The sequence below is a fragment of the Pseudopodoces humilis genome, chromosome 1, assembly GCF_049639895.1.
Source record: "Pseudopodoces humilis isolate 2021_Gansu_Grassland_sample_001 chromosome 1, ASM4963989v1, whole genome shotgun sequence".
Classification (NCBI taxonomy): Eukaryota; Metazoa; Chordata; class Aves; order Passeriformes; family Paridae; genus Pseudopodoces; species Pseudopodoces humilis.
Window position 1 is genome coordinate 138,070,514 of NC_142200.1, and position 19,844 is coordinate 138,090,357.

Sequence of the window (19,844 nt, forward strand, 5' to 3'; positions counted from 1 at the left end):
CGGCAGTACCGGGGAATGTTAAGAAAGTTGTTATCCGACCTAAAACCCCTTCCCCTGTTACTCCCCAGAATCGGCGAAATACTCCGCTTGCGGCACGCACTAGACAGGGATGTAAAAATTACGGGGAATCCCAGCTTATTGCCCCTTTAAGAGAAGCTATAGGACCCCAAGGAGAGAAAGTACTTGTGAAAGTGCCTTTCTCCCCAGGGGATCTGGTGATTTGGAAGCAGTCAGCAGGCTGTTACCCGTGAAGAATCCGGAGAGGGTAGCCCGGGTGGTCAAAATGATAATTAAAACCCAGAATCCAGATTGGAATGACATGCAGGTTTTGCTGGATACTTTGATGGATTCCACCGAAAAGGAGATGGTGGTACGGGCAATGAAAGAGCGTGCTCGAGAGGAGATTAGGCTGCGTTGTACAGTAGAAACAGTAAATGACTTAGTTCCGAGCGATGATCCAGGGTGGGATCCAAACAGGGTCGGAGGAATGGAAATCCATCAAGATGTACCAGGAGTTGTTAGTAGAAGGAATCAGGACTGGGATGCCTAAGACGCTAAATTGGTCGAAACTGTATTATGTCAGGCCGGATAAGAATGAATCTCCCTTGGCGTTTTTTAGAAAGACTTAAAGAAACTGCTAGACGCTTCACTGATTTGGAAATTGACAGTGAAGCAGGGAAATTGCAGCTTGCTTTAATCTTTTTGGGTCAAACACAGGAAGATATTCGGAAAAAAACTGCAGAGATTAGAAGGACAAGATACTCGGGGACCTGGATAAAATGCTAGAAGTGGCTTGGAAAGTTTATAATAACAGGGAGAAAGAAACAGCCAAGAAACAGCAGGCGAACATACTAGCTATAATGCAGCAAGCCAGTGAAAGGGGGGGAGGCAGAGGTGGTTTCGGGCGCGGTCGTGGTTCTGGACGCGGCAGGGCAGGATTCCAGAATGTTAAATTTGGAGGACGGGGGATGGCCCCTCCTAGTCCCCAGCAAGGAGAGATTGCTCCCAATCAATGTGCGTTCTGTCGTCAGATAGGACACTGGAAGAATGAGTGCCCAGTGAAAGCTGGATTGGGAGGAATGCCAGTGAATGCACCAACAGGTTATCCTGTGAATCCAGTAAGTGGCGCCCAAGCATTTGTATTGGGAAATTATCAGAATCAAAGCTGACTAGAACAGGACTTAAGGGTCAGGATTGATATTGATGGAAAGAACAAGAGTTTATCGTGGATACGGGGGCAACGCATTCAGTTTTTAAACAAAAGGTTAGGACCTATCAGCGATACTACCATACAGGTAGTGGGGGCAACGGGACAATTAGAAGAGAGACCCTTTTTGCAACCATTAAATTTGAGATTTGGAGGAAAAGAATTAGATCATCAGTTTTTGTACATGCCTAATTGCCCCAAGCCATTGCTTGGCAGAGATTTGTTGTCATCATTAAATGTCAGAATCATATTCGAAAATGGGAGGGTAAAAATTAGAGGTTCCGGGAGAGGAAATTGCTAAATTGTTTGTAATAAAAGAAATTGATCCCTCTCCTATTCCTATTGAAGTAGATCAAGCTGTAGTACCTTGGGTATGGGAGACTGGGAATCCAGGAAAATCAAAAGCTGCTCAGCCGGTGGTAGTAGAATTAAAAGAAGGAGCTCAGCCAGTGAGAATAAAACAATACCCAATCAAGTTAGAAGCTAAACAGGGTGTCGCTCCTTTGATAACTCAGTTTTTAGCACAAGGAATTTTGCAGGAATGTGAATCAGACTTTAACACTCCTATTTTTCCAGTTAGAAAATCCAATGGTAAGTATCGGCTAGTGCAAGATTTGAGGGCAATTAATAACATTACCAAAGACATTCACCCAGTGGTTGCCAATCCGTATACTTTATTAACATCTGTGTCAGAAACATTTAAATGGTTTTCTGTTATTGATTTGAAAGATGCTTTCTTCTGCATCCCTCTGGCATTGGAAAGCAGAAATATTTTGCCTTTGAATGGGAGATCCTGATACTGGAAAGAAAGAGACAGCTCACCTGGTCTCGACTGCCGCAAGGATTCAAAAACAGCCCTACAATATTTGGAAATCAATTGGCAAAGGAATTGGAAGAATGGAAGACTGCTGAGGTAAGAGAGTTACCTTCCTCTTATGTCATTCTCCAGTATGTGGATGATATCTTTTTAGCGACAGCAGAAAAAGGAATGTGTCTGAAATTGACTATTGCTCTGTTGAATATGCTGGGCCAAGCTGGCTACCGAGTGTCAAAAGAAAAAGCACAGCTGATAAAAGAAAGTGTAATATATTTGGGATGTGAAATCACCCAAGGCCAGAGACGGTTGGGAGTCAATCGAGTGGAAAGCTATTTGTGCTTATTTCCCCTTCCCAGGAACCATCAAGAACTAAGGTCCTTTTTAGGAATGGTAGGGTGGTGCAGGCCTGTGGATTCTGAATTTTGGACTTCTAGCTAAACCATTATATGAAGCGTTGAAAGAACCGCAGTTGAGCTGGAATCGACAGAGGAAAAAGGCCTTTGAAGACTTGAAACAGGCATTGAAAGAAGCTCCGGCATTAGGCCTTCCAGATTTAAACAAGGACTTTCAGTTGTATGTGAATGAGAGACAGAAATTGGCACTGGGAGTGCTAGCTCAGAGACTTGGTTCCTGGAAACGCCCGGTAGGGTATTTCTCGAAGCAACTAGATACAGTAAGTGCTGGTTGGCCGTCATGCTTGCGGGCAGTTACGGCCACAGTGATCCTCATCCAGGAAGCCAGGAAATTGACTTTGGGAAGGAAAATAGAGGTATTTGTGCCTCACATGGTACTGGCAGTCTTGGAACAAAAGGGGGTCACTGGCTTTCATCCAGCCAGAATGCTGCATTACCAAGCAATTCTGAGAGAACAGGATGATGTAGATCTAAAAATGACTAATCATGTTAACCCAGCAGAATTTCTCCGCAGTGAGCAGGAAGAAGGAGAATTAGCACATGACTGCATGGAGGTGATTGAACAAGTGTATGCCAGCCGAATGGATTGAAAGATGTTCCAATGGAGGATCCGGATTGGGAACTGTTTTACCGACGGGTCCCTGCTTTTTACAAACCGGTACCAGGTATGCGGGATATGCAGTGGTAACAGTTACCACTGTAGTGGAAGCAAAAGCTTTGGCTCCTGGAACATCAGCTCAGCGAGCCGAGAATCATTGGACTCACTAGAGCCCTAATGTTAAGTTCTGGAAAGAAAGTGAATATATGGACTGATTCTAAATATGCTTTTGGGGTTTGTGCACATTCATGGCGCCTTGTGGAAAGAACGAGGGTTATTGAACTCCCAAGGAACTACTATCAAGTATAGAACTGAAATTTTAGCCTTGCTACATGCAGTACACCAACCAAAAAAGGTTGCAATAATGCATGTGAGAGGTCACCAGAAGGAGGAAGGAAAAATATATCGGGGAAACAAATTAGCTGATGTCACAGCACGAGAAGTGGCCAGAGAAGTGTGGACTCAAATGGCCCTGATACCCACTAAGGTGAGTCCTGTAACTCCACATTTAACTCAGGAACCGAAGTATTCCCTGGATGATGAAAAATTAGCATCGCTGCTGAAAGCACAGAAGAATGCAACTGGATGGTATGTAACAATCATGGGACAAGTTGTAGTTCCCGCCCGAATTATGAAAGCCATCTTAGAGACGGAACATAATAAATGCCATTGGGGAGCAGAAGCGTTGGTAACATTTCTAAAAAGAGAAGTAATTTTCTAACCAGATGTTAACATTGGCAAAACGGGTGAATGCCATGTGTTCAACTTGTTTGAAAAATAACCCAATAGTTAGGAAAACAGATTCAGTTAGGGAAATTACGAGTAGGACCAGAACCAGGAGATTTACTGGCAAGTAGATTTTTCAGAATTACCGAAAGCACAGAACTTTAAGTATCTTTTAGTGTATGTATGCACTTTTTTCAGGATGGCCTGAGGCCTTTCCTTGTCGCACCAATCAAGCGAAGGAAGTGGTTAAAACACTGTTGAAAGAAATCATTCCAAGATTTGGGGTACCTCTAGGACTGTCCATCAGATAGAGGCCCACACTTTACAGCAAGAATAGTACAAGAAGTGGCCAGGATACTAGACATATCTTGGGACTTGCACACCCCTTGGCGACCTCAATCGAGTGGTCAGGTGGAGCGGATGAATCAAACAATTAAGGACAAATTAAGAAAATTTGCCAAGAGGCAAAGATACAGTGGCCACAGGCACTGCCATTAGCATTGCTCAGAATCAGAATCAAACCCAGGGAGCGAGTGGGAGTTAGTCCATACGAAATTCTATATGGAAAACCATACCATGCTAATGTGTTGAAAGGAGACTTGCACGTGCAGGGTGATCAGACAATATTTAGTTACATCATGTCACTAAACAAAACTCTTAATGCTTTAAGGGAGCCTTGCAGTGGAACCGACCTATGCCACTGGAGAATCCGGTGCATGACATTCAACCAGGAAGACCAAGTGTACGTGAAGAATTGGTCCACCCACCCTTGAAAGAGACATGGGACGGGCCCCGTCAAGTGATCCTGACAACTTATACTGCAGTAAAGGTCGAAGGAATCGACTCATGGATCCATTACACCCGAGTCAAGAAAGTCCCTGTACAATGGGAGACTCAACTAGTCTCCCCAACACAAATGATTTTTCGCAAAAAGTAGCCTTTTTGATTATATTGTTACTGGTAATGACGAAACCAATTCTTGTTAACGGTTCTATGGTATTGCAGGTACCGAACCAGTGAAAAGATGGATGGGAACCTGACTTATGACGGGGAAAACTGAAGTCCAGAACGTGTCAGCAACCTGGAAGAAAGGTGCTGATTGTCCAGAAGCAAAAATTGTCACAATTTGGGTAAGGATGCACAAAAGAAGCATAGAGAACTGAGAGATACAGAAGTGGCAGCATATCGAAGTGATGAACAAGAGAATTTAGTAGTAGGATTTGATCAGGGATTTTGGAAAGGTCCAAAATGTTTCTCAAATTACGGCATGCTTGCCCCTCCCACAAGCAGCAGGAGAACCAATTCCGTGGGGAATAATCCCCATTCCATTACTACCTGAAACGGCAGACAGCACATCTATGGTATGTCAAAAGACTGTCCAAAGAGTAGTTATCAGACTGAAGAAGATTGCATGAAACTGCCCAGCAGCCAATTCACACCGTATGAGAGGGATTAATGATCTAGGGTGGTGTAGTTATGATGAGTTACAAGATTGTCAAAATATTACGAGCAAAACCACATTGTGGGACGAATGGAAAACCATATGGGGTTCCGAGTTTGTTAGAACATTATAGCTATATTGGGGCAGTAGATTGGTGTATACAATGGACAGGAAGTAAAAAATCATACCTCAAAAGAAGTCTATAAAACAGAGACCTCCACAAGAGAATTAAAGCAGCTAAAGAAAAAACTGGAATTGTACCAAAGTTATTACATGTGATACCCCTGAAAGCCAAATTAGCCTGGCACCTCTTAGAGTATTGCTTAAGTGGGGATGCGAATGCAGGAAATTTAATCATACAATTACAAAGAGAAGCATCTGGAAACAGTGGAATTAGACGAGCTGTAAGCTGTAGAGTTACCACTATTGAAAGTCCAGGAAATTTTAGTTTGGGTAATGGGACATGGACAATGGACTACGCATATTCCTGTAGATGGACCTGTGACACAAATAACTCTAGGAGTCCCCAACCCTCTGTCCCCTGTGGAAACAATCAAAACTAAAACCCAACCGAAGAAAAGAGAAGTAGATGCATTCACTGAGTTAGAAAATGAATGGCACGAGCCAGATGGTGGAGTTAAGTTTGGATGGGCCTCTAGAATCACTATTTGCACCTATAGCCTCCTACAGGAACAGAGAAATGCTATACAAACTGCTAGGGCAAACTGAGAGATTAGCAGCAGCCACCAAGAAGGATTTAAAGACATAAATTTGCAATTGCAAGCCACATCTCGAATGACTTTACAGAACAGGATGGCACTAGATATGCTATTGTTAAAAGAGCATGGTGTGTGTCAATATCTGAAAACGAAAATTGACCATTGCTGCATCCATATTCCAAATGTGACCATTGAAGTAGAAAAAGATATTTCTCAATTGGAAACGATTGAATCCAAAACAAGAGAAATTGAAAAAGAAGCACAACATAATTGGATCGGAGCTATATTTGAGTCCCTAGGACTTCAGGTTTCTGGATGGGTTTCGTCAATAGTACAGTACATTTTGTTATTTGTAGTTTTGCTATTAATTGTTTGGTTAGCCTATAAGTGTGTTCTAGGAGTCATTGAAAAAGAAACAAGACGCACAGAAGAGTGATAAAAGCCTTGACAAGAACCAATGAGATACGCCTCGATGAAAGACGTCGACTTCCTCCGAAGTATGAAGATGTCGTTGGGCAGGATAATCCAGCATTTTTGAAAGAACCAACGATGACTAAGAGTTGAGCATTCTTGGCAGAAGATTGAAGAATGCTCAAAAGGGGGGAATTGTTGCCATTGTAGTTCAATAAACTAATATTAGTTAGCATTAGTTTTGACATTAGTAGTAGTTATGCTAAGGCTTGGTAGGCCACATGTAACCTGCAGATGAACTATACGGCAGATATTGCAAAGTAAGCAGTGTAACTAGGAGATAATCTAGGAATGTACTCTTGGCAAAATTTAAATGTCAGAGAGATAATTGTACCAGGTAGTGAGAGAGAATTAAGAAATTATGATGATGAAGAAATCGTGTAGAAAACATATAAAAACCCTGTGATTTTTCTGTGAAATGGGGCTCTGTCTTTGGACGCTAGTCCACAGGCTCCCGGGCCCTCAATAAAGCACCGCATAAACGACTTCGGTTGTTTGTGTTTTCTTCGGATCGGGCAACAAAGCCTTCAATGTAACAAAATATTGAGGGGCTATAATGTGCTTGCAATATATGAATATAATGTAACAAATCAGGTATATGAAATTTGAAATGTTTGAGATAGGTACAAATAATAAAAAGTACTTATGTCCATAAGACATGGAAGACTAGAACTACTACAACCTTCAAATAAATGTAGGTCTTCTTATCATCTCATCCAGAAAAATCAAAATATCTTAATACAATATGTAGTTAAAGAACAAATTTATAAATAAATAAATAGAATGCAAAAATTCACACTAAAATACATATTAAAATTAATTTCCTTTTAAAAAAATAACACAATTTTTACCTGTTTGATTACTTTCTGGGTCTTCTTCTTCATCTATTTCATTCTCCACATCAGTTGATTCTAATGAAGCAAAAGAATTGACATTGATTATTAGGGTTACAAACACTGATTGACTATCATGCTGGCAATAATGGTATAGCAGATTTTCCTATGTCAGAGCATCATTATGGCGGCTTGACAGAGCTGTTCATTATAATGGGCTCAGAAAATTAATGGAGAAAAAAAGAAAGATTAAAAAAACTCCTCTCCGCCCAGTCTTGGCACAGTTTTAGTTATCAGCAGGGGTTTTCCATACCTGGGAATGTGAAATCAGTGTGATAAATTAGCATCTCATTCACTGTATTTAAAATTTTGGAGCCCAAATCCATCACACTTCATCAGCATAGGCATAGTTAATCACATAGTTTCACTGACTGCAGCGAGACCACTTGTGTTTGGATTTCAGACTGTGCTTTTGGGTTTAGCTCCCTCAGGCAGAGTCTTTGCTCAACATTTAATTTGAACAACCAAAACATGGAAGGAGGAAAGAAGTTATTTTCCATTCTCATGCTGGAGTCAATTAACTACAGTCACCGTGGTCTCAGCACCTCTCTTGGCACTGGAGACACTGCAGGAGGACTAAGCAGTGCATCCTGCCTCCCTTCCTGCCCACTGCCAGTTTGGTGCCATTTGATGAACCCCAGGGGTTGGACCACATGGTAAAAAGAGATTGTACAGTTTCCTCATTCTGCAGTGAAATTAACACGTAGCTGAAGATTGTCATGCTACCCTCAAAAGGATGTTAGCTACAAAAGGTGAGGAACACCCTCTATTATTGCTCTTAGCTGTTTTGTCAACTCACACAGAATAAATTTATCTTCTTAATCCTAAGAGTTCTCATTTCTATTCCCTCTTTTATATAAAAGTAATTGTTTCATCTCCACTGTGTAGGACAGTGTTCTGTTGCTTGTGTTTATCTGGGGCTGCTGCTGCCAAATTACGTGCAGTATGCAATGTGCATATGATCAGCAGTGACTGGAATAACTCAAGACTGGCCAGGAATAAAAGGGCTCAAAGAGCATCTCAGGAATAGCCCGGCTCAGATGTGGGAAAGGCCATGTCCTAACGCTGCTTTGTCCCACATATCTGGGAGCTGATGACTACAGCAAATGAACCACAGCAAACTCAGAATGACAGGACAGCAGAGGACAGAGCAGGGGCCTTTTCACCCTATCTGCTTCTCCTGTAAGGGTTTGATATGCTCCTTTAAAAAAACTTAAGAAGGCTTGGTAGTAAGTGATACAAAAAGGGTGAAGAAATAAAATTGGATTTTGTGCATTAGTTAAAACAGGGTCCTGCAATAGGAAAACCAGAGAAATTTAAAGAGGGCAGCAATATGAAATACAGGGAGAGACTTGAGAATGTGACTATGCTGTGACCCGTGTCAGTAGGATGCCAATTCTGATCCAAACTGCTGCCATACCAAGGTGACACCAAGTGGTACTTACTATGAACAAAGCTATGGGCTGAATCAGGATATTTTCAGTTAAAACATTGCTAATAATTATTATTAGCTATGTATAATAGATAATATATATGCGTAATAAATATATTATTATTATTATTATTATTATTATTATTATTATTATTATTATTATTATTATTATTATTATTATTATTATTATTATTTATCTTTCTCACAGATAAAACCAGCTATCAAAACAAAGTAAACAATGTTTTGGATGAGAATTCTCTGTGTTCTTGCTTGTCACACTTACTTCGGCAATCCTCTTGTGCTATGTGATTGTCAATTTTAATATCATCCACAGCAATTCCTCCAGTGCCTTTTCCAATTTCTCCCTCAATAACCACCTGGAAAAACAAGATAGCGTTCACATTGTTTTAATGTTAGCACACAACTGCAGCAGGCAGGATTTCTTAATTAGTTTTTAACACACATCTTCATTTGCCACGATGTCACACTTGTGCTTCTATTGTGGCCTGAAAATCTGCATTGCCTGCCTTTATGAACTTATATAGACACATGTAAATTATGTACTATCATGACTTTAAAAGGGCTTTTACATCAGAAAAACTGCAGCAAAGAGGCAGTTTTGTGACTGATGATAAATAATTTATAAAGTATTTATTTGGCCTCTGATAAGAAAGTGCTTGTATCATAGTAATCTGAGATACCATGAAATATTTCACTGTTATTAGTCACAGTGAGTGTACCTCATCTGTAGGTGGAATATTGTCTCCATAAATCCTTCAGTGACATCTTTTACTGTGGTGTGTAAAACACGACCAGCAAGGTGCTGCTGGCTTTGGCCGTGGTAGCTCAGCGAGGAGCAGCCAAGCTCACCTGGTAGTGTTTCACAGACTTGTGGAGAAGAACACGTCCTTCCTTCCAGTAGTTTGCCTGGTGCCCGCTCAGGGTCCACAGCACCTGGTCATACTCATCTGGCTTTTGGTAGCGCAGTTTGATCTTCAGGGTGCCGACGTGTGCTCCAGACATGTGGTACCAGAACGTCATGCAGTGGGCAGAGTTCTGCGAGTAAATCACGGGGCTCAGCAGCCGGGCGACTTTGCCTTTCTGGCTTTCATCAGCTTGTGAGTAAATGAAATTGCCATCTCCTACTGTGACAGAAGGACTGTGTTAGGAATAGCCACCAGCTTTAATTTTCTTTTTTAACATAAGAATCCCTGACCACCCCTGATCTTTTGCTTGCTTTCCATGCTGATGGGTCAAGCATCACAAACAAAAGAGTTGGAGGGAGTTGTTTTGGGAGCTCTAGGAAAGCTGATATGCTTTAAGAAGAGGGCCACAAAGCTGATCAGAGGGCTGGAGTATCTCTCCTATGAGGAAAGGCTGAGAGTTGGGGTTATTCAGCCTGAAGAAGAGAAGGCTCTGGGGACACCTTATTGCAGCCTTTCAGCCACTAAAGGGGACTTATAACAAAGATGAGGACAAACTTTTTAATAGGGCCCATAGTGACAGCCCAAAGGGTAATTGTTTTAAAATGAAAGAGATTCAGACTAGATATAAGGAAGATATTTGGTGGGTGGTGAATCATTGACACAGGTTGTCCAGAGAGGAAGCAGATACCCCATCCCTAGAAACATTCAAGGTCAGGTTTGAAGATGTCCCTGGTCATTGCAGGGAGGTTAGATTAAATGACCTTTAAAGGTCCTGTCCAGCCCAAGCAATTCTGTTATTCTACACTTTCTTTTGGCCATCTCCTCTGCTGTTTCATGCCAAGAGTGAACCCTAACAACTTGCTCACCATGTGAAACACACAAGGCATTTGCTTTTGCTAAGGGAAGGAGGCACAAGCATGTTTGGTGAGACAGCATTATGTGCTCCATTAGTCAGTGTGCACCTCCTGAAAACAGCCTGGTTCAGCAGCCTTAAGAGAAATCCCTGGGGCCTACTCAATGTTAATTGTGCAAAGAGCTATTAAAAAAAAAAAAAAATCTCTGTTTGAAGTAACCTGTGCTCAAGGGGCAAGATTAGAATGGGAAGAATGCTGAAGGGTGAAATGGCTTTGAACAGCCATGGTCAGAGATCAGGAACTGAGATTTAAAGAATGTTACCAAATAGAGGCTGAGCATTGTCACAGATGATGTCAGAGTTATGCCCTTGATTTTTGTAACAAAATATTGGGCTCTATATATTTGTGAGCCCTTTCCTGAAAGAGTAAGGTTACAGCTGGTACTTTCTCAAGGGTATAATGGATTTGTACATGTTGAAATCTGAACACTTAATACCTTTAACTTGGAAACTTACTTTTTTAATCATGCTGAGAGAGAAGCATGTGGGAGTGAGATTAGTTAGGTAACAGAAAATTGCTAAGTAAGATACTGAGTATAGAGAAGTGCTTCTGAGTTACATCAGCCACACAACCATTCCAGTCAACTTTCGAACAGTGTCTTTGCAGAGTCCTGGTGGAAAAACACGAAGCTCATCCTGGTGTGTGTATGAATAGATTGCATGTGCAATGCACTCACACAAAAGGATAGAGTCAGCATTTATTGACATCATCCTTTTCAGAGTAGGAAGGATAAAACTAATAATAAGAAATACTATTTCTCAAATATTGCTGAAGTAAGTATAAATATCACTGTTTATACCAACACTTAAAAGAAAGAAAAGTAAAAAGAGGCAAAAGAAGGTGTTTTAGAAGGGTGGTGCTTTATCAGCATTGGTCTTTGCCTATACATAACATCCTTGAATGTGAAACAGTATAACTGAAACTCGCTGGATTGCAATGGTAAAGACCTGCACCAGTGAAGACAGGAAGATGAGCATTGCTACTCTGATGAGCATAAGAAGGACAGAGTATGGAGATGGGAACCAGGAATGAAGAATGAAGAGGAGTGGGTTAAATCCAGTGGCTAGACCTAATAAATAAGAAACAAATTTATTTCTTCTAACATGAGACAAGGGGGTTTTCTTTTCTTTGCATCTTTCTGTGAGCAGCAGAGGTATCCTGCCCAATATGCACGTTGAAGAATTTTATAGAATTTTATTGAAGATGATACCAAATTGTAAAAATAATTACATTATGTAATACGTAATTAATTACATATGTATATTACATACACATAATGATTTTTTTTCTGTCTTCCTGTAGTAACATCTTGTCCAGCTTTTTAAGGAATGCTTATGTCTGTATGTTCTTTCCAACTTTGCTTCTGTGCAGAGCAGCACAACATGTGCAAATCTCATCAAAGAATGGTAATAGGGAAATCCAGAGGGAGGAAAAAAGGAAAATAATCACAGCATTAAGATGGCTGTCTGAGTTGGAAGACCTAACACTGGCCAGATTTCATCACAAGATATATAATTTGAAGTGACATCTGGTGTATCCTGCTGTTGAAGATTACTTCTGTGTATATTTTTCAGCTTTACACGTGTCTGAGAGAAAGATATGCCTGGGAGTTGCTCACTGTGGTTCTCCCAGCACAGAGAGTGGCCTTGTGCAGCTGAGGGTTTGTTTGGGACATCAGTGCCATTCAGACCCACCCCACTCACTCTGTGCAAGCTGGCAGGTGAATTGTGAACCTGGCAGGTGAAGGTGCTCTTAGAGTTCAAGGAAAATTTTGGAAAATATTTAAAGTGCAGAAGAAGAAAAAGGGACTGCCTGTAAGATTTACTAAAGCTACAGTTCACGGAACAAATAGGTTTTCTGTACTAGCAGGGCCCAGTGGAAACAACAAAATCTCTCATTTGAAGAATATAATTTCTTCATCTCCTGATTGAAGACAGGTTCTCTCTCTATAATCCTTGATGGCAAAGTGCAGATAGCTCTCATTTTCAGAATATTATTGCAGTGCCAGGTCAGGAACTCTGTCTTCATTGTCTTAATTAGAGCTTTACTTATGCATGCCTTTTAGATTTTGTCAGTCTCTGGCTAACATAGCTTTTAACCTCCTTTCAATGTCAGATCCTACTGAGCCATTTCACTTTACTCTACATCAATTTTTCCACCATTACAGCCTTCACTTCAGCTAACTGCATTTAGTTAATTTGATGCCATTTATTTGTACAATGCCATTTATAGTCAAAGTATTACAAGTTTTTTTTCCCCTGAAACTACTGTACTTGTCTTAAGATTCAATTGAAAGTGTCTCAGAATTTAAAAAGTCCAATTTTGTCTAATTTCCTTGTCATTCTCATTAAGCAAAGGGTAGCAGAAGTGGGAAGGGGAATTCATCTCAACCCATTTGATTAATCTGCACGTATGCAAGCAAGAACACTAAAGTGAGAGGCTGTGCAGGTCACACAGTGCCCTCCCTTTTCCACTAGCCTGCAGCAAATTTATTGCCTAATTATGCTGAGCTATGAGTTAGTTACTACAAAACAAACCAATCAATTCCCCAGGGTGATATTTCTTGAAAAACTGCTTGTGAGCAGAGGATGGCTATAATCTCTAACTCCTGCTGGAAAGGAGAGGGGTGTGGTAATGCACCCATCTGGGAAGTTTCACTTACATACAATAATTTCCTGTGGTGGGTAGTCCCTGTAACTACAAACAAGAATAATGTGAGGTCATTAGCTGACTGACTGTATTAGCTGGTCAGTGATATTTGCAAAATATTTGGTCATTCAGGTATTTTTCTACCCCAGATGATGATTACCCATAGGCAAGTCAGGGGAAGTGAATATCTTCAGTCCTGACAAGAAACAATTTCTGCTTTCCCCAACAGAAAGGACAATTACATTCAGTTGTGATTACCTGTAATGGATTAGGTTTACTAGATAACCATCTTTGTGACTTTATGTATTTTAGGTATAACCCTGTGATTTTGGAAGATGCTGGTATTACACAGAACAATCTCATCCCATGTAAAACAGCTACATCATGAACTCATGATTACCTGTGTGGTCTTGAATCGGCCCAGTTTTGCTAGTCAGGATTGCCCATCTTAAATCCACCTGGTTGTCATGCTCCCATTGGCACAAAGTCTTTTGGGATCCCCAGCCAAAGCCACAGTTGTATAGTGGCAGCTCTGCAAGGAAAGATGGAAAAGTGGGGATGAAATGTGATTATTAATTGCATAATTCAGATTTTGTACTTCAAAACAAATGCATACATTTGACCTTCAACAGAACCAATCCTTCCTGAAACTCTGAGAAGCCATAGCAAGAATAGCTCTCCTGGGAAAGAGATGAAAAATCATTATTTTTTGAAAAAGATATGGTTGCTTCTTGTCTCTTTATGACCCATATGATGGGATTTTTTTTTCCCTGTGGTTAGATTAATTCTTCTGATTTGCCCGCATTATCTGATAACTGCATCGCAGCATATCAGACTCATAAAGAAAGCTCTGGCCTACTTATCAGATGCATTTTCTGGTTGTCAATATCTCTTTGCACTGTAATGGTGCCACAATTTGCAATTCACAATGAGATTTGGACAAAAATAAGAACAACCAGAAACATTAATGGAATGTCCTTGGCAGGAAAGGATTTCTGGTGAAGTCTACAGTTCTTGGCTTCAATAAGGAATTTTTTCAGCATCTTCCAGACAGCTAAGTAGGCCCACAAGATGGCAGCATTGAAATGGACAAACTGAGAGGGAAAAGGGACAAATGTGGCTGATTGCCAAATGAACTCAAAATAAGCTTCAAAACAAGCTCTGCGTAAAATAAGGGAAGTCTGGTATTATGGTCAGGATGAGATCATATCTTGTTTTCAGCTTCTTTTCAATTCTGCCCAAAGGTTTAATACATTGTAGCTTATTTTCTTCAATAGAACTTGGAATTTCAATGGAAAGATTATACAAAGATAGCATATAAATCCTTTGCATTTCTTATTTTCAGAAACAGTTTGAGATCTTTTGAGCATTTTGTTCCTACCCCATTGGTATGAACTTTTATCTCACCTTGAGCAGTGACAATTCCCAGTAGACCAATACCCTCCCAACAGCAATGTGACCAAATCTTGGAGTATTTTCTCAGGCATGACTCACTCCTTATTAAAGGAATAACTTTGGTTTACTTTAATGAGATGCTTTGTGCAAGTATGAACTAAGAACAAAGGACTCTTCCATCAATATCAGCTCTGGGGGAAGAATTGTGTTTCTTGCCCAATATTAATATAAAAAGCCAGAAAAGGTAATGCAACCCTTAGAATGTGCTTGTTTATTGTGGGAAAATAATGAGAAAAATGGGAAGTGTGTTGAGACCTGCAGTTGGCCAGACCTTTGAAGTGGAGCTCTTCCAGTCTGAAGAGGCAAAGACATCCTCCACGTACTGAGCTGCCAGGGAAGACTGGTAAGGCTTTTGAACTCACAACCCAAATTTTAATGGAAGGTAAACTAGAGTAATAATTTGAACAACACAAAACCTCAGGTGAGTAGGTTGAGACAGAAGGGATATAAAAAGGGTTCATCTATCATTCTCTCCTTGCTTGCTGCGTCCTTGTTTGGCAGGCCTTTGCTCCCAGACACAGTTTTTTCTCAACTCACTGGATTCCTGCATTGCAGCCACTGTGTCCTCTCCCCTCTGGGCCCTAGAAAATTTCATTCTGTCAGCAGAGATATCTGAGCCTATGGGAACTCCTGCCCCTGTGCTCTGGCTGTCAGTGCCTCGGCTGTGCTGTGGTGTCTCTCTGCACTGAGCCCCCATTCTTCACTCCTTTCTTTCATCCTCCCCGTCCTGCCTGCCTCCCCCCTCTCTCCTGCTGGCCTCCAGAGGGGTCTACTCCGCACTGGCACGAACACAGCATCCTCGTTGGGAACAAATGAATTCAACAGATAATGTCTGGCACAGGAATTCAATGTGGAGGAAAGATGTTTCCTGGAGCACCCTCGCCCTTTCTAGGAAAAAAGCAGATTGTGGTGAATAATCTCTCTTTGGGCTCAAAATGTTGAAGAAGCAGAACTCAGTCTATGCACACGAGTGCAGAAAGGCAATCCATTATGTCTCTTTCTTCAGTATATGAGGTATTTTTTTTCTAGACAATGGGGCCATGATCAAAGACATCTTGCCCAAAAGGGGACATCTGAAAATCAAGGGGGATTTTAAAAGAAACAGAGTGACATTCCAAAGAATTAAAGAGTTTTAAGATTGCGAAAAATTGCCTTTCATTGTCAAGAAGGTTCCTAGGGAGAGCTATATTGCATGGCTTTGACATCAGAGCCATGAGACAGAACTTCAGAAAATGTTTTAGAAAACGTAGAACAAAATTAACCTTATTAATCACCAAAGATTATATCATGCAAAGTAGTGATAGCCTGTATGGTATTCAAACCACAAGAAAGGAGAACAGTGGTAGATCACATCCATCTGAAGATACCACACGGTATAAATGAGCACATAGCACAAAGACATTGATAGGACTGGTATTGTTCAACTCCGAATAAAAATAAATAGCAGAATACATAGGAGAAGTATGTAAATGAGTGATGAATCCAGAGACACAGAGCAGAGCAATATTCTGGTTTCTCCATTTCACAGCCGAAGTAATGTGAGATATCCAGTGAAGCTCAATGTGGATCAAAGGAAAAAAATTCTCATATGATGTGAGTGGTACTTGCACCCTTGAATGCTGCTAAGATTGAACACAATTCAAAGAGAACTGGACACTGACATGGATAAGGAAAACATCCAGAATTTACTTGTTAATTCTAAAGTGCAGGAAGTGACAAAAGCCTTTTACTTCATGCTCTGATGACAGTTCTGAACACTGGGATCAAAAGGAGAGTTTCAAAACAGAGTTAGATTTCACAGCTCCATCTAATAAATACTTTCTTACACTTTCATTTGAAATATATAGTCCAGGAAATTGGCAAAGAGCCTAAGTCTGATATGCTTTGCCATGCCTGTGTTCCTTGGCTTCAGAATCATGGTGCAGCATAAAAATGAACATGTTTTCCATGCAGAAGTAACTGAAACTGAGGAGAATTTGACCAGTAGCCTGCACGCAGCTAGCTGTCGCTTGCTGGGTTCCTATTGCTTTCTCAAAAGTTACTGTGTTACTATATTCCTTAGACAATCACAGCAATGGGATTGAAGGTCAAAGGCAAGGCATTTCAGAGTGCTCTTATTTTATGAGCTTCTTAAACATGCTATCTCTTATTGCCTATTCTTATGTCTCTTCCAGTGCTTCTCCCAGGGACCCATAAAAAAGGGAAAATAGGCCTGCTAGCCAATTAATAATGGACACTTGTAGCATCAGAATAGGTTCATTATGGTTCAGTATGGACAATGGATCTGCCCCAGAAAAAACAGACTAGTTCAGCCCTTCTATTAAAGGTCCCAGGGGGCTGATGCAGCAGCTCACAGCAAGCTACAGGCAATGTGTCCTCTTCTTTGTCCTTGAACCATAGCTTGGCAGCTCTGGTGGAAGGAAGGAAACTAGGGACGAGGAGCAATTGTTGGGCTCCCTCTGCAGCGCTGGCCCATTCCCATGGTAGGATAATTCTCCTGCCAGTAGGTGATTGATCTCTGAGTTTGTGTGTAATGAGAGGACAAAGAAAACCAGCTATTATGTAACCAAATAGCAGCAGCTCAGATGAGAATCTGGGAGGGAGGTGTGACGAAATCCCATATGCCTTTTTCAAAATGTAGGGTACGTGATACTGAATTAAAACAGATTTATCCCCTCAAAGAATAACCAACAGCTGTACTTTTTGACCACATCTTGCTCACAGCTGGGACCATTACTGCACATGAGCAAGAAAGTAATTTGAAAATCTAGCTGAGTGAGTTTCTTGTGAGTCCATTAATCTTTTGTGGCCCACAGACTTTGACATATATTTATAACTCTTCCAACAAGAGGCAAGAAGAAGCATGATGGCATTAAAGATGATATGAAAGTGCTCTCTAAGATGCTCTTGCCAAAGGGTAAATCAACATTAAAACAGGAAATTACAAACATAATTTGGACTACTTCAAAGTAGTATATTTGGTCTGATTTGTATTTGCATTTCACCTTTTTATACCATTTATACTGGCAGCACAGAATTATCTTAAATGATAGTAATTGATAATTTAACACCCTTAATATCCCTTTACTGATACAAAGTTGCTCCAGCATAAATGAGAGTTAGACCTATTCTACGTTTAAATTATTTCTTAGCAGAGATTTTAACTTCAGGATTTTTTAGTTATATTTTTCTGAAATAGCTATTACATGTGTGAAAAACAAGGTACTTCTCAGAACAGTCTGCTTTACAAAGGACTCAGATTACACACTGAGAGCACGTAATGTAAATGAACAGCTTGCTCTGTATGTAAATAGCTAAGAGACAAGCATTTCAAATAGTCCTTTAGAATTGAAAAATATGTGTTCAAAAAGTTTAGATGTTGGAAGGTCTTAGGGCTGAGGGCTGAGGACTGAGGTTTTTACCTTGACAGACAGATTTGTGAAAGGCATCTTTTTAAGTTTGAGGAGGAAAGTAGATCCTCTCTTAAAAAAAAATTAAATATCCAAACCTTTAAACATTTTTTGCCATTTGAAATCATGATTCTGTTTTATTTTCTTTTAATTCAGTCCCCTTGAAATGAACTGTAGAGGACTCCTTGATGGAACAGCTTGTTTACAAACAGAGGTTTTCCAGCTATTTGCTCTTTACTGTTTCTGTAGTGTATGAAAGCTGGTTGGAATAGGATAATCTCAGGCTTTGACACACACAAGCATGTTATTCTGGGATAACAAGATTAGGGATATTTGCAGGCTGGAACGCAGGCAGCAGGACAGTGGTATGTGGTGCTGGCGCCTATTGCAGAGTACTTGTGCCATGGCAGGCACTGCTGCTGGGAGGGCTGGTCAGTCTGTCCCCAGCCACTGTGGCACAAGCTGCTGTGGCCACCACTGGCAGCATGTAGCTCATGCAGGGTCACCTTGGAATAGCTCCTTGGCTTGGAGCTCTTCATTTACCTCATGGTGCAATAACACATTAAGGTAAACCAGGCCTTAAAGGGAATTAAGGCCAAAGCTGAAGGCTCAGTCCTTGATGTGTTAAATTCCTACCTTGTTCAGCTTGAGAAGAGCTGAAAGAGTGCACTTATTCTCAGACAGCAGAGGGCCAGGGGCCCCCAAACAGCCGTGGAACATCAAGGGCAGTTTAAACCACATTATTTGTGGCTGACGGAGCAGACTCGCTCCTGGCCTCACGGCCCCTGCTCTGTGGGATTCCCCATGGCACCCGGGTCCAGCCACATCCCTTCAGCAGAAGAAAATGTTTCACCTCCATGCCAGGAGGGGTTTCCCCATGCTGAGGGAAATTTCTGTCTGCCCCTTTTTGGGAGTTTTTGGCTGGTTTTCAGTGAGGGATTATGAGGCAGCTGGAAACCTTTATGTCTTAAACTGGAAATTCTGGAAACCTTATTCTTATTTATTAGCGTCTGGCTGATCTCTATCTATGATCTTTGTAATGTGCTGCCATGTGGGAGCCTGGAGTTTGGGATGTGAACTCGTCCCTTATTCCCCGGAAGGAAATGGTTCCTACCAGCACAATGCAGGGAAGTAACACTGGCATGCTCTGAACAGAGCCTCAGAAACTCTTTTAATAGAGAAAAAACTTGGCACATCACAGAGTAAGCAAAGGTGGTGCAGGAGGGAAGTAAGGAGAGAAAATGAGGATATCTTAATCTCTGGTAGTAACAGTCAATCTGTTACTGGAGAGTCCCGCCCAAGCCAAGGGGATTAAACACAACCTGCAAAGCAGCTGGCACTGCTCAGGAGGGAGTGAAACTGCACCGCACAGAGGCACTTTCTAAATCTGCAATTTGCTTGAATGCAAGAAGATAGTTTAAAAAACTGGAAAAAAATCCTTAATCTCATCAAAATAGAAACCTAACAGATAATTTCAGACATAAAAGTTAAAATGCTTTGCTCTAAATCCACTTCACAGAATCTTCTCTTCCCCTGCATCCCCAACCCCTTTGCAGAACGGTGAGATCGGCAGCAGCCGTCCAGCCCTTCGGCAGCACTGACTGTGAAGAGGAGGGTGGAGAGGTGTCCCAAGAGGGGGGACTGCCTCACTGTTGTGTTTCTCATTGCACTGGTGCTCCATGATCCAAGCTCATGCTCATAAAGCAGGGCAGAGGTAAAAATAGTGTATGCTGACTTAGCCAGTTGGGTGACCCTGGAGACAAATTTTGAGGA

The 19,844-nt window shown here is 41.1% G+C and overlaps 1 protein-coding gene across 6 annotated transcripts in view; it reads right to left on the reverse strand.

Moving 5' to 3' along the window:
• The window catches only part of NRP1 (neuropilin 1), a 122,778-nt gene that overhangs the window by 6,250 nt on the left and 96,684 nt on the right, over positions 1–19,844 (reverse strand). For 4 of the 6 annotated variants that reach the window (XM_088051842.1, XM_088051820.1, XM_014248578.2 and 1 more), the window contains exons 14-17: positions 13,607–13,738; positions 9,588–9,862; positions 9,001–9,094; positions 7,244–7,303 (exon numbers count right to left, since the gene is read on the reverse strand). In XM_088051842.1, the coding sequence (XP_087907968.1) occupies positions 7,244–7,303; positions 9,001–9,094; positions 9,588–9,862; positions 13,607–13,738 (561 nt within the window). The remainder of the gene's footprint in view (positions 1–7,243; positions 7,304–9,000; positions 9,095–9,587; positions 9,863–13,606; positions 13,739–19,844) is intronic. The other 2 variants (XM_088051848.1, XM_088051836.1) reach the window with 1 other exon arrangement.